The 14,886-nt window shown below is 35.7% G+C and overlaps 3 protein-coding genes across 5 annotated transcripts in view; 2 read left to right on the top strand and 1 right to left on the bottom strand.

Moving 5' to 3' along the window:
* Nucleotides 1-14,886, top strand: part of LOC128549107 (uncharacterized) — a 463,895-nt gene that overhangs the window by 122,732 nt on the left and 326,277 nt on the right. The window lies entirely within an intron of this gene.
* LOC123555994 (uncharacterized) overlaps nucleotides 1-14,886 on the top strand; it is a 273,928-nt gene that overhangs the window by 71,253 nt on the left and 187,789 nt on the right. The gene's annotated exons all lie outside the window — the stretch shown is intronic.
* Nucleotides 1-14,886, bottom strand: part of LOC123524644 (uncharacterized protein C1orf112 homolog) — a 90,866-nt gene that overhangs the window by 56,530 nt on the left and 19,450 nt on the right. For all 3 annotated transcript variants that reach the window (XM_053525369.1, XM_053525370.1, XM_053525368.1), the window contains exon 6: nucleotides 14,563-14,703. In XM_053525369.1, the coding sequence (XP_053381344.1) occupies nucleotides 14,563-14,703 (141 nt within the window). The remainder of the gene's footprint in view (nucleotides 1-14,562; nucleotides 14,704-14,886) is intronic.

Genomic DNA, 14,886 nt, shown 5'->3' with positions numbered 1-14,886 from the left:
GGGAGTAAAACATTTAGCATGACACGGCACGACTGTGAAAACATTGTCTAAAATCATTGTACAAATTCAATAAAATACACTTTCAACACTGGATATCAGTAACACTGTTATATACTATTGTATACATTTATTGGGAATAACCATATCAGAAGGTAAAATTATTTTCAGCATACATTAATATTTCTTCTAATAGGCAGTAAGATATTGATATTTAATTTGAAATATCAATTGATAATATGTTATATTATTAGATTTATGACACCATGTTTTAGTTCAATCAATATGAAGAATATACCTAGTACATAATGTTATTTAGACACAGTGTTAAGGACTGGAGTTGTATTATTTCTCAATAACAACTCAACATCAAAGTTCAATTGATAGTAGAAAACAACTATTACATCCTTGACAGTTGCCAAAGTTCGACTGACAGTAGAAAATGACTATTTATTTACAGCCTTGACACTAAAAGTCTGTGAAGACTCCTTGCTTGGTATATAATTATGGGTTTAATAACATTTTAACAATGTGGCTGCAACTTGTCATTAGTTCTAGATTCTCCACCAGATTTCTCAATCAGAACTGAGGTGCCCTTCACAAGTAACAACTTCTTCATATGAATCAGACTTCAGACAAATTTTCTCCTGTTAAATTTCAAGCAGTTCAATTACCTCCCTTGTCAAAAACTGTAGAAAAATTCAGACCTGTGTCTGCCAGGTGGCTAATCATCTACTACAGTATATTAAACCTGCTTTAAGCACCTAGTCAAAAGAAGGAGTAATATGACAAGTTAGTGCTTAATAATGGTTCATTTACTCAAAAAGTATAGAAACGGTAAAAGTGGTTGCATATATGACAAGTGGCTACTTAATACAATTGACTTCTTTCACAGGTCTGACTGTATAGCTGACTGTATAGCTGATTGTATAGCTCTGACTGTATAGCTCTGAATGTATAGCTGTATAGCTATTTTTCCTCATTACTAGGAAGAGTTATTTATAAAAACATTTATCTTGGGTGTCATTATATTATCTAATGCATAATCTAAACCTACATAAATGAATCTATAATTTATCTGGACAGCCTGCCGAGTTCTTTATCATAATTAACATTTAAAGCGAAATTACAATAACTGCTTTTATCAGCCCAAATCAATACAGCTGCAGATCTAGGTTTTTGGGCTAGAGGGTATAGTTTTTCAGGGATACAGTAAAATCATTAAATTTTGTGGGCATGAAATTTCGTGGTTTTGGTGAAAACGGCAATTTCGTGGGGATATGAATTCGTGGATATCAACTTTTGAACATAAAATGAATGGGAGTTTTACTTGTTCGTTGGGAATAAATTTCGTGGATTAACTCAAACACGAAATCCACGAAAATTAGTCCCCCACAAATATTAATGATTTCACAGTATGCTCCAGATACAGTATTGTATGTGCAAAATTGCTTTTACTTAATCAGAAATGGGGTCTCTCTATTATAGTAAGTGGTCTTATTTTGTCAGTATGGACTCAACCAGCCCCAGACTCCAGTGACTCCTAAAAATATATTTAGTATATGGATGTTTTATAAGTTTAGGAACGCAGTTAAATGAACCAAAAATGACAATAGTTAGCTTTTAATTTCAAGGTCCCATGAAACTCATAATAAGATTTGAAGGGGACATGAACGCATGGCCCATCCACAACTTCATCCACCGTGGTATATAAGCTTTATCAGGTTTTCATACAAATTATCAAGGTTTAACGACGCTAGATATTTCTATTATTTAGCTTTCAATACTTTATCATTGACTAAATTTTCTCAGTACAATGAAAATTAACAAGAAAACCCGCAGGGTTACGCCTATGGCAAGCCAATTGTCCAATAATTACGTGAACCCCGGTTCACGGTCGAAAAAGTAGGATTAACGATCGATGAACTTGGTTTTTCGAACGTGAAACTAGGTTTTTCAAATACTAACCTATATTTTCGAGTGAAAACATCAGATACCGGGCGTAAACCATAGTCTACGCTCGTGAACCAAGTTTACGTTCGATAAACTAGGTTTCTCGATTGAACTATGAATTTCGGTCGTTATCCTATGTTTACGAAAGTAAACTTAGGTTTACGAATGTGAACCTACGTTTACGAGCGTGAACTATGGTTTACGACGTTATCCTATGTTTTCGCTCGAAAAAATAGGTTAGTATTTGAAAAACCTGGTTTTACGTTTAAAAAACCTGGTTTTGTCGAACGTAAACCTAAGTTCACGCTCGTAAACCTAAGTTCACGTTCATAAACATAGGTTCACACTCGAAAATATAGGTTCAGGTCCGTAAACTATGGTTCACGGTCGTAAACATAGGTTCACATCCGTAAACATAGGTTCATGGCCGTAAACCCATGTTCGCGCCCAAAATTCATTGTTGATTCTATAATCCTAATATATCGACAGTAAACCATGGTTTACGTTTGATAAACTAGGTTTCTGGATTGAACTATGAGTTTCCGTCGTTATCCTATGTTTACGATCATTATCCTATGTTTACACTCGTAAACCCCGCTTCACGCACGTAAACCATAGTTTACAAACGCGAACCTATGTTTACGACCGTGAACTGGGGTTTACAATCGTGAACCTACATTAACGAGCATGAACTTTGGTTCACAGCGTTATCCTATGTTTTCGCTCGAAAATATAGGTTAGTATTCGAAAAACCTAGTTTTATGTTCGGAAATCCTAGTTTTTCGACCGTGAACTAGCGTTCACATAATTATTTGACAATTGGCTTGGCATATTGTTACAAATCGATAAACACGGTTTTACGAAGGTAAACTGTAGTTCACGGCTGTAAACCTAGGTTCACGCTCGTAAATATAGGTTCACGACCGTTGATAGTTGATTTCATAATCCTAGTATATCAATCGTAAACCATGGTTTACGTTCGATAAACTAGGTTTCTCGATTGAACTATGAATTCCGGTCGTTATCCTATGTTAGCGACCGTAAACTTGGGTTTACGAACGTGAACCTACGTTTATGAGCGTGAACTATGGTTTAAGACGTTATCCTAAATTTTTGCTCGAAAAAATAGGTTAGTATTTGAAAAACCTGGTTTTACGTTTGAAAAACCTGGTTTATCGAACGTAAACCTAAGTTCACGCTCGTAAACCCAAGTTCACGTTTGTAAACATAGGTTCACGCTCGAAAATATAGGTTCAGGTCCGTAAACTATGGTTCACGGTCGTAAACATAGGTTCATGGCCGTAAACCCATGTTCACGCCCGAAATTCATTGTTGATTCTATAATCCTAATATATCGGCCGTAAACCATGGTTTACGTTTGATAAACTAGGTTTCTGGATTGAACTATGAGTTTCGGTCGTTATACTATGTTTACGATCGTTATCCTATGTTTATGCTGGTAAACCCTGGTTCATGCTCGTAAACCATAGTTTATGACATGAACCTGTTTTCGACCGTGATCGTGAACCTACATTTACAAGCGTGAACTATGGTTCACGGCGTTATCCTATGTTTTCGCTCGAAAATATAGGTTAGTATTCGAAAAACCTAGTTTTACGTTCGAAAAACCTAGTTTATCGATGGTTAATCCTAGTTTTTCGACCATGAACTAGGGCTCACGTAATTATTGGACAATTGGCTTGCCATATACGCCAGTGAAATTAAAAATTTCACTATCACTTTTATTCTTATACTACAACTAAACAAGAGGACCATGATGGTCCTGAATCGCTCACCTCTTCCCACATGACCCAGTTTTGAGTATGACGTTGTTTTTTCTGACCAATTTTCATGAAGATCCATTGAAAAATATGGCCTCTAGAGAGGTCACAACGTTTTTCTATTATTTGACCTATTGACCTAGTTTTCGAAGGTACGTGACCCTGTTTTGAACTTTATCTAGATATTATCAAGGTAAACATTCTCACTAATTTTCATGAAGATCTCATGAAAAATATGGCCTCTAGAGAGGTCACAAGGTTTTTCTATTTTTATACCTACTGGCCTAGTTTTTGACCGCACGTGACCCAGTTTCGAAACTGACCTAGATATCATCAAGGTGAACATTCAGATCAATTTTCATGAAGATCCATTGAAAAATATGGCCTCTAGAGAGGTCAGAAGATTTTAATAATTTTAGACCTACTGACCTAGTTTTTGACAGCAGTTGACCCAGTTTCAAACTTGACCTAGATATCATCAAGATAAACATTCAGACCAACTTTCATACAGATCCCATGAAAAATATGGCCTCTAGGGAGGTCGCAAGGTTTTTTTATTATTTGACCTACTGACCTAGTTTTTTAAGGCACGAGACCCAGTTTCAAACTTGACCTAAATATCATCAAGGTGAACATTCTGACCAATTTTCATGAAGATCCATTCAAGGGTATGGCCTCTAGAGAGGTCACAACGTTTTTTCATTATTTGACCTACTGACCTACTTTTTGAAGCCACGTGACCCACTTTCGAACTTGACCTAGATATCATCAAGATGAACATTCTGACCAATTTTTATGGAGATCCATTCACAAGTATGGCCTCTAGAGAGGTCACAAGGTTTTTCTATTTTTAGACCTACTGACCTAGTTTTTGACTGCACATGACCCTGTTTCGAACTTGACCTAGATATCATCAAGATGAAAATTCAGACCAATTTTCATACAGTTCCCATGAAAAATATGGCCTTTAGAGAGGTCACAAGGTTTTTCTATTATTTGACCTAATGACCTAGTTTTTGATGGCACGTGACCCACTTTCAAACTTGACCTAGATATCATCAAAATGAACATTCAGACCAACTTTCATACAGATCCCATGAAAAATATGGCCTCTAGAGAGGTCACAAGGTTTTTCTATTATTTGACCTACTGACCTAGTTTTTGAAGGCACGTGACCCACTTTCGAACTTGACCTAGATATCATCAAGGTGAACATTCTGACTAACTTTCATGAAGATCTCATGAAATATATGGCCTCTAGAGAGGTCACAAGGTTTTTCTATTTTTAGACCTACTGACCTTGTTTTTGACCGCACGTGACCCAGTTTCGAACTTGACCTAGATATCATCAAGATGAACATTCAGACGAACTTTCATACAGATCCCATGAAAAATATGGCCTTTAGAGAGGTCACAAGGTTTTTCTATTATTTGACCTACTGACCTAGTTTTTGACGGCACGTGACCAGTTTCGAACTTGACCTAGATATCATCAAGGTGAACGTTCTGACCAATTTTCATGAAGAAATTTTAAAAATATATGGCCTCTAGAGAGGTCACAAGGTTTTTCTATTTTAGACCTACTGACCTAGTTTTTGACCGCACGTGACCAGTTTCGAACTTGACCTAGATATCATCAAGGTGAACATTCTGACCAATTTTCATGAAGATCTTGTGAAATATATGGCCTCTAGAGAGGTCACAAGGTTTTTCTATTTTTAGACCTACTGACCTAGTTTTTGAAGGCACGTGACCCAGTTTCGAACTTGACCTAGATATCATCAAGGTAAACATTCTGACCAATTTTCATAAAAATCCCACAAAAAATGTGATCTCTAGAGTGGTCACAAGCAAAAGTTTACGGACGGACGGACGGACGACGGACGCTGCGTGATCACAAAAGCTCACCTTGTCACTATGTGACAGGTGAGCTAAAAAGTGCAACTCATTTTATCACTTATCAGATTACAGGTATATTTGTACACTTCGATGATTTTAAAACATCCTTTTACATTTCAGGTTGACTTGTACCATGTAAGTTATTTTATAACAAAGTAACTTGTATAACAAAAGAAAAATGTCTGACGAAGAGGATGACACGTTTAAGATTTACAATCCCTGGAATTTTATCCATTCTGCAGAGTTCACCACAGATATAATTATAGAGGATGTCAAGGTATGTTTCCCTCTCTACATTTAATAATCCTTACCCCGCTAAATTTCTATAATGAACTTGTCCATCTTTCAATTTGGAATGTACCATGAACTGTTACCAGGGGTGCTTAACAAAAAAGATATTGACTAAATGGCCATCAGTGCTGATCTTGAATAGACTGCACAGATGTGCAGGCTGATAATTATCTACTCTGGTTGCAAAGACAGAATCAATCATGCCAACATGATAAGGGTTAAGTTTTTACAATTCTCAAACTGCACCAAATTTTTTTCACACATTGTTTAGTGTAAGAAATAGTAAATTATAGGAAGTATTGTTAAGACTAGTAGATTGACTATTTCAAGGGCCACAAATACAGAGCAACAAAAGACCATCTAGTTGGTTACTGAACTTGGATAAGAACTGTTAATTTAAAGTTAAAGGGCTGACACTATCCATTTTCATTGCAACTAAGTTTGGTGAAAAATGGATAAGAACTGCTCAAGTTATAGAGTGGACACTGTCAATTTTCACACTTTTGAGTAATTCTAATACCATAACTCAAGACAGGCGCTGGTGATCCAGCTTGGATTTTTTTGTAGAATAAAGTTTATCCAATTAACATTGTGACACCTGCGCGCACATACCAGCCGCCGCTTGTGTTCCCATAATACAATCCTATGTCAAGGGGGAATGATAAAGGAACATTTCTTACTGCATGAGTTTTGCAGTGCAATAGCACTGTTGAAAATTGTATTTTAAAGAGGAAATAATATTACAGCATTATTCATAGAGGATGTCAAGGTATGTTTCCCTCTCTACATTTAATAATCCTTACCCTGCTGAATTTCTATAATGAACTTGTCCATCTTTCAATTTGGAATGTACCATGAACTGTTACCAGGGGTGCTTAACAAAAAAGATATTGACTAAATGGCCATCAGTGCTGATCTTGAATAGACTGCACAGATGTGCAGGCTGATAATTATCTACTCTGGTTGCAAAGACAGAATCAATCATGCCAACATGATAAGGGTTAAGTTTTTACAATTCTCAAACTGCACCAAATTTTTTTCACACATTGTTTAGTGTAAGAAATAGTAAATTATAGGAAGTATTGTTAAGACTAGTAGATTGACTATTTCAAGGGCCACAAATACAGAGCAACAAAAGACCATCTAGTTGGTTACTGAACTTGGATAAGAACTGTTAATTTAAAGTTAAAGGGCTGACACTATCCATTTTCATTGCAACTAAGTTTGGTGAAAAATGGATAAGAACTGCTCAAGTTATAGAGTGGACACTGTCAATTTTCACACTTTTGAGTAATTCTAATACCATAACTCAAGACAGGCGCTGGTGATCCAGCTTGGATTTTTTTGTAGAATAAAGTTTATCCAATTAACATTGTGACACCTGCGCGCACGTACCAGCCGCCGCTTGTGTTCCCATAATACAATCCTATGTCAAGGGGGAATGATAAAGGAACATTTCTTACTGCATGAGTTTTGCAGTGCAATAGCACTGTTGAAAATTGTATTTTAAAGAGGAAATAATATTACAGCATTATTCAATTTTAATCAAACTTTTAATAGATTATGTTACCAGCAAATTAATACCTTTGAATCTCAATCTCTCAAACTCACTAATCCAAAATTCTGGCTTAGTCTCAATGAAATTTTCCAAGTTCCGTCCCAAAAACAAACGATCAAAATATCACCTTAAGTCCAATATCAGTTACAAATCTCAAAGTAAAACACTGATCTCTTGGAATTTGAGATGTAACCGAGTTTTAACTGTATAATTATTTCTTCTTTTTTTTTGGATTTAACGTCGCACCCACACAAAGTCATGATAGGTCATAAGGTGACTTTCCAGCTTTTAAAGATGGAGGAAGACCCCAGGTGCCCCTCCGTGCATTATTTCATGACGAGCGGGCACCTGGGTAGAACCACCGACCTTCCGTGAGCCAGCTGGATGGCTTCCTCACATGAAGAATTCAACACCCCGAGTGAGGCTCGAACCCACATTGATGAGTATATTTATTTCAAATCAATGTTAGTAATATAATAGATATTGCTAAAATATTGAGTGGAACACTTGAAGTTTTTTTCCAGTGTATAAATTATGTTCAAATTTCTTAACCAACAGGAGATATATTCAACGGGCCCGGCTGAGACGGCAGAAGGTGAAATAGTGCAACAGGACAGCCAGGAACCGGTTCAGTACTGTTCCTACACCCGCGAGGAAGATGAAGGCGATGTACACGAGGAGAAATTTATCCTACGATTTCTTGCCACAAACACTGACAATATTCACAGATATCTTTGGGTCACAGACAGCGGAGAAGTACGGACTGATGGAGGGTACACAAACATAGCAAGTAAGTTATCATTTTCGTCCACAGAACTTGGCTGATCTGTATCATGTATTTCAAGAACTATTAAAACATAAATTAGATTATTTTTGCATAAATATCATTGCTCATGCACCGAAAAAGGTAATTTCAGACAAAATTCTGATTTATTCTGTTACAGCGAAGCTTCACAAAATGTAAACTTATACCCATCACTATAAGAACTAGAGATTCTTTAGAGAAAAGCACATGTCTCCCACACCTGCCCCTATGAAAAATGTCTAGTTTCTGTAGATGGATTAAATGAATGGACCCAATTAGACGGCTTGGATGAGTGGACTCTATCAGTAATTTAAGGGCCATAATTCAAAAGTGCCTAGACAGATTTGGCTAGTTATCAAACTCGGCCAAGCTCTTATGGTCAAACACATTTTGTTCAAGTTTGGTGAAGATCAGATGAATAATGTTCGACTTAAGAGTGCGGACAAGCTTTGTGACAGACACACACACACACACACACACACACAGACTGGAATAAATCAATATGTCTCCCATACCACTGTGTGGTGGGAAACATAATTACAGTGCAATCTCTCAAGGAAGACTGGAAACGTTTTACAAAGGTAGTTGCTTAAGAGAGATTAATGAACAATAATTTATATAACATGCACTCATGTGAGGTGCTGTAAACAGTGGTTATACTGTAAGGCCACACCAAACTGATTACCTGTTTGTCGGATAGTAGGTTCAGTTGAGTACTGCGTGATCTGCATTTGTAATAGATACATGTTATCCAGCACTTTAAGGGTTAAGAGGTCTAATGTCACAGGTAGAGAAAATTGTTAAGAATAATAATAGCGCTGATATATTTCTGACCTTTTATTGTATGTATCACACATTAAAAATTCAATGCTTCAAAGACAATGCTGTCTGAATGTTACTTCACACACATTTGTTTTTTCCGGTTTATGAACAGAAACACACTTGATCTGGTGTTTAATATGACACAAGTGATTATTTACTCTTTTTTTTTATTTCATTGCTCTTCGCTCGCTTCAACAAATGATGATTTGAAAAAAAATATTTTAATTTTTTTTTTCGCTCACTCGCCCCAATATTTTTGAAAAAAATCCGAAGAACAAGACATCAATTTGGTGTGGCCTAAAGGGCTTTTACAGTTTATACTTAAGACATCTTCGGATGAGAGTCACTTAATATTCTGATATGTTTCAGATTTCTTCCTGTGCAGTTCCCTTATTTTGATAATATTTCAGCATTTTTTGAAGTGATACATTGGTGCAGTCCCCATCAGAATAACTACCAACTGATCTGTTACGGTGGCGGATGTAAGGGACATATCCTCTACATGGACGGTACAAACCTTTGCACAAGGGTAAGCCAATATATATTCATTAAACCAGTTTCTTAAATGACAGATATTCTAAAAGTCATTAGTCCTGTATTAGAGTCAAATTAGGCAATTTGCCATTAAATTTCCATTGCAAGTTACTAATGTGCCTCCCAATCAGTAATACTGATAGTATTACTTATGCTCTGTATATTTGCTTTCCACAACTTAATTTGAAACCCCAGGCTGCAGCCCAAAGGTTATAAGTCTGCAGGCCTATCCCAAAATTTCAACACCTGATTGGTGGCCTCTAAGTTCAGTTTTGAATTTATCAATGGTAAGGATGCATTCCAAGACTGTTCTGCTGGACCAACTGATTCTGCCTTTGTGGCCAGTGCAGATCAAGATCAGCCTGCATATCTGTGTATCAGTATCCTTTTTGTAAGCACCCCTTTTAACAGTAAAGGCAAAATTGGAAGATGGACAAGTTCATTATAGTTATTTAGCAGGATGTGGGTTTACACTGTTTTATATTGTTGGGGCCTGTTACACCTATGTTCATAACCTCTTAAATGACCAGTGGTGATTACAAGATACTACCTGAAAGACAGATTTCCTACAATAATGAATATTCTTCAATAAAGCCAGTGCACGCCCATCTGTATCAATACATTAATGATACAATTTATAAATTTCAGAAATATAATGAAGGAAACAGATGACACAGACATCACGACCAAATTCCAAATGTGTCCGAGGGGAGATGACATCTCTGTGCGGGCTTTTCATTTCAAAGACTGGTGTTCCTCTATATTTTGATGACGATGGAAATTACAGACCGGAAGGGCCACCACCCCTCGAGGGAATTCCACAGAAGATGCCGTTGTCGAGACTTCACCCGTTGTACTTTATAACTTCTAACGTAAAGGTTTTAAGAGTTACATCAGTTTAAGCTCCTGTAACAACAGTATTAAGTGACACAAGTAGTAAAATCTACAGACTGCTAGATAGTATATTGTTGCACAGTTTGGGGAACAAAGTTATTATGTCAAGTCATGATCTCATGTTATTTTTGACATTACCATACACACTTCTATTCTGTCTGAACTTTCATGTATTTAAATATTAGGCCAGCCTTTAAATTACTGTGTTTCAAGTCCTACAACCCATACCATTAAAGTCAGGGTAGCTAGGTCAGGATTTATTTTATTTATTTCTATACATTTGTTTTTTGTTAAATTAAATACATTTTCAATAAGAGTTGCATTTAATATAATGTGTGATCTATAAAATCAATCTGTGCCTACCGAACATTATCTACTTGTTCAGCAATGCACAACCAACCATTATACATCTGTAATCTGTACCATCAGTTTGATTCAAAAGTAACAAAACTGAAGTAATAGTTTCTTTAAGAATTGAAAACATACATCCTAAATCAAAATCGCTGCTTTTATATTGTGTTAAAAGTATATTTGGTGGCAATTTTCTGGTAGGCAACAGGGGGTGGGGAAACAAAAAATATTTATTTTAGGCCCTATTATTATAATGGATTTTGGTCCAGGTGACCTATTAAAATGGGCAAAGGTCAAAAATATTCAAATACTGTTGGGTGAAACAGCGAGTGATAGTTTCTAGATTATGTTGTTACAACAAGGGTAAAATTATTGTTTCACTAAATCATTATAATAAACTGTGCCTGGCTGTGTTTTCACTACACATATGTTGTGCATAAATGAATGTATTTTCAACAAATATTTTTACAAACATTTAATTAAGGCTTCGACACCAATCTAGACTCTAAAGTATCTTCATCCACAAAGCTGTGATCACAGCATCAACATACATAATCTGCCAAACCCTTACATTTAGAAAAACAGTTTATTAAGCCATTCCTTCACAATTGTTATAAATTGTTCAAGGGACACAACTCCATGTAAGAATACTGAATGATAAATCAACATAATTTATATTATTACAACATAACAGGGTTGCTACATTTGTCCTGTATCAAACTGTCTGAGGTGTGTAAGCACAGAGAGTGGTTTAGCCTTCAAGCTGTAAAATTCAAGGTCCTCCAGCTATTTTTTATCTCCACCAATGAAGGTGGTTGGGGCTGAAAATGCACTCCTTCCACAAAATGCATCATTCCCATAGATATATGGTATAGAGCAACACTAACAATATATTTTCAACACATTTTAAACTGAACATTGCAGGTTTCTTATTTCATATTTATTAAAAATGTATGTGATATCAAGAAAACCTGTGTCACTAACCCAAAAGAATAAAACTATTTTGCAATAAATACTGCAGGTCAAAAACTGTACGTCATTAACTACACCAATTGTATAACTTGTGACTTTTTGCACAAATTTATACATAAAATACACACAGCAAAATCACTAAATGTTCATCATCTTCATAGTGGACTTATTTTCATGCATTTCTGGGTTGAATCAATCCACAAAATTATATTCTGACAGATAGGAAAATTCTATAATTTCGATTCAAAACAAAAATAAGAAATCCACAAATTCATGTTGCTACAAAATAGCCAATTCTGTCAAAACCACGATGTTTTATGCCCACGAAATTAAAAAAATTTAACAGTATTAAACATATTGTATGTTATATATACTATTTATCAATCACTTAGAACTATAATATATTTTTGATCATGAAATATTTTCATAAAGGATCAAATCAAAAATAAAACAACCCCACTGTTATAAAAAAAATTTCTTTATTATTATGTACATTCTTGCTTATTTGTTCTGTATGTGTTTTACAATGCTTGGTTTACATTTGTGCAATAAACACATACAAAATATTGGTATTTGTTAATATTTTCTGCAATAGTTCTTTTCCCGCAAGTTAAGCCAGTAAAAATATTAGTGTTTTTTTTTTTTGTTGGATTTAATGTTGCATCGAACCATGATAGGTCAAATCAGATTGTCAAAATAATTCAGTACATGTCATTGATGAACAAACTCGTGACCCAATTTCGGTGATGCTAATTTTTAAATCTGGTTTAACATAATGTAAGTACTGGTTTGCACATCAATGCAATTTAGTTACCTGGAAAAGTTTTGTATTAGATGACAGGCAAACATGTTCATATAACTGAAAAGACCACCGTCTGATGACAGCGCGCTGGACTATTCGAAGAATTGATTGAAGAATGGGGTCAAAATATTTCCACCGATATTCAGACAAAAGAAATAAATAGATTAGACAAACAATGTTCCTGTATTACTTTGATTTGGATAAGTCTTGCACTAAATGGCAATATATGAGCCAACTTCAAAGTCCAAAAAGGGCCATAATTCAGTCAAAATAGTTATGTACTCTTGCCTACAGATGTAAATCATAATGATAAGCAAGTGTTCAAAGTTTTAAAGCCATATGTCAAATAGTTTTGACAAAACATGGACTTGTATGAAAACAGAACCAATTTCAAAGTCCAAAAAGGGCCATAATTCAGCCAAAATAGATGACAGAGTTAATATGTTCTCTTTCCTACAGATAGAGACTATTATACAAAACAAGTGATAAAAGTTTCAAAGCCATATGTCAAACACTACAAAAAATATGAACTGGTACGAAAAACTTAACCAAGATTTCTAAGTCAAAAGGGGCCATAATTCAGCCAAAATCCTTGATGGAGTTATGTACTCTTGCCTATAACTGGACATGGTGATGGTTAACAGGTGTTGAAAGTTTCAAAGCTTTATCTCAAAAGACTTTGTCAAAATATGAACTGGTACGAAATATTAACCCAGATTTCTAAGTCAAAAAGGGCCATAATTCAGCCAAAATCCTTGATGGAGTTATGTGCTCTTGCCTATAACTGGATATGGTGATGGTAAACAAGTGTTGAAAGTTTCAAAGCTTTATCTCAAAAGACTTTGTCTAAATATGAACTGGTACGAAAAACTTAACCAAGATTTCTAAGTCGAAAAGGGCCATAATTCAGCCAAAATCCCTGATGGAGTTATGTACTCTTGCCTATAACTGGCCATGGTGATGGTAAACAAGTGTTGAAGGTTTCAAAGCTTTATCTTAAAAGACTTTGTCAAAATATGAACTGGTACGAAAAACTTAACCATGATTTCTAAGTCAAAAGGGGCCATAATTCAGCCAAAATCCTTGATGGAGTTATGTGCTCTTGCCTATAACTGGCCATGATGATGGTAAACAAGTGTTGAAAGTTTCAAAGCTTTATCTCAAAAGACTTTGTCAAAATGTGGACTGGTACGAAAAACTTAACCAAGGTGTGACGCCGACGCCGACACCGACGCCGTGGTGAGTAGGATAGCTCTACTTATTCTTCGAATAGTCGAGCTAAAAATGTGGTCTGTGTTGACAGGTGTCTCTTAACACAGGTAAATGCTCACTATTTTTGGTTAAATGGGGCAATAACATTACACCTTTATAATCAGGTTTTATAGTAATAGTGACTTGTGATTCTGTCTTTGCGACCAGTGCAGACCAAGATCAGCCTGCACATCCGTGCAGGCTGATCATGGTCTGCACTGTTCGCCATTCAGTCAGTATCTTTTTAGTAAGCACCCCTTTTAACAGTGGTCTTAAGCACATGTCTGCCATTAATTAAAAATCCAACTAGCAAAACTGGAGATGCTGTTTGACGACTTTAAAACTGCAATGTACAGTATAAAGTGGATCATTACAATTGAGCAAATATAGTGGACGCAACTTGACCCCGATGGTTGATCTTTGTATTATAATACATAATTAGATACAACCTATTATTGAAAAGGAGAGTATGTAAAACGCTTCATCCCTTTGCATTCATAAATTTAAAATTGACGGCTACCCTACCCACCCCTTATTTCTACAATGAAATAATTGATATGAATAATCAGCCTAAGGACAACCGTCACCATCAAGTTGCGACTACGATACCTGCTCCTATAACATAAACACTATCAGGAGAATCCCTGCTTACCTTACAATGAGTGTATGTTCCTTTCAGCAAATAAATAGCTCCGTATGGTAGAGAATGGACTGAAGCCAGCTCATGAGAGTTACCTGCCCCTTGGGCATATTTGATACATTGGGTGAAACAGTCTAGCAGTTCAACCAAAACCTGAAATAAACAAATAAAACACTAATTTTCTGATGATAAGTTCTTCCTTAGGCCAGGAAATATCTGTTCTCAGGGTTACAGTTCTGACCCTAACAGCTTTTTTGTTTTGAAAAAAATATATGTAAATTTATATTCCTTAAATATTTTGCTAAAACTTGTTCAAATTCATAAGAAAGTTTGCTA

This window comes from Mercenaria mercenaria, chromosome 15 (genome assembly GCF_021730395.1).
Source record: "Mercenaria mercenaria strain notata chromosome 15, MADL_Memer_1, whole genome shotgun sequence".
Classification (NCBI taxonomy): Eukaryota; Metazoa; Mollusca; class Bivalvia; order Venerida; family Veneridae; genus Mercenaria; species Mercenaria mercenaria.
This window is presented reverse-complemented; position numbering and strand designations above follow the sequence as displayed.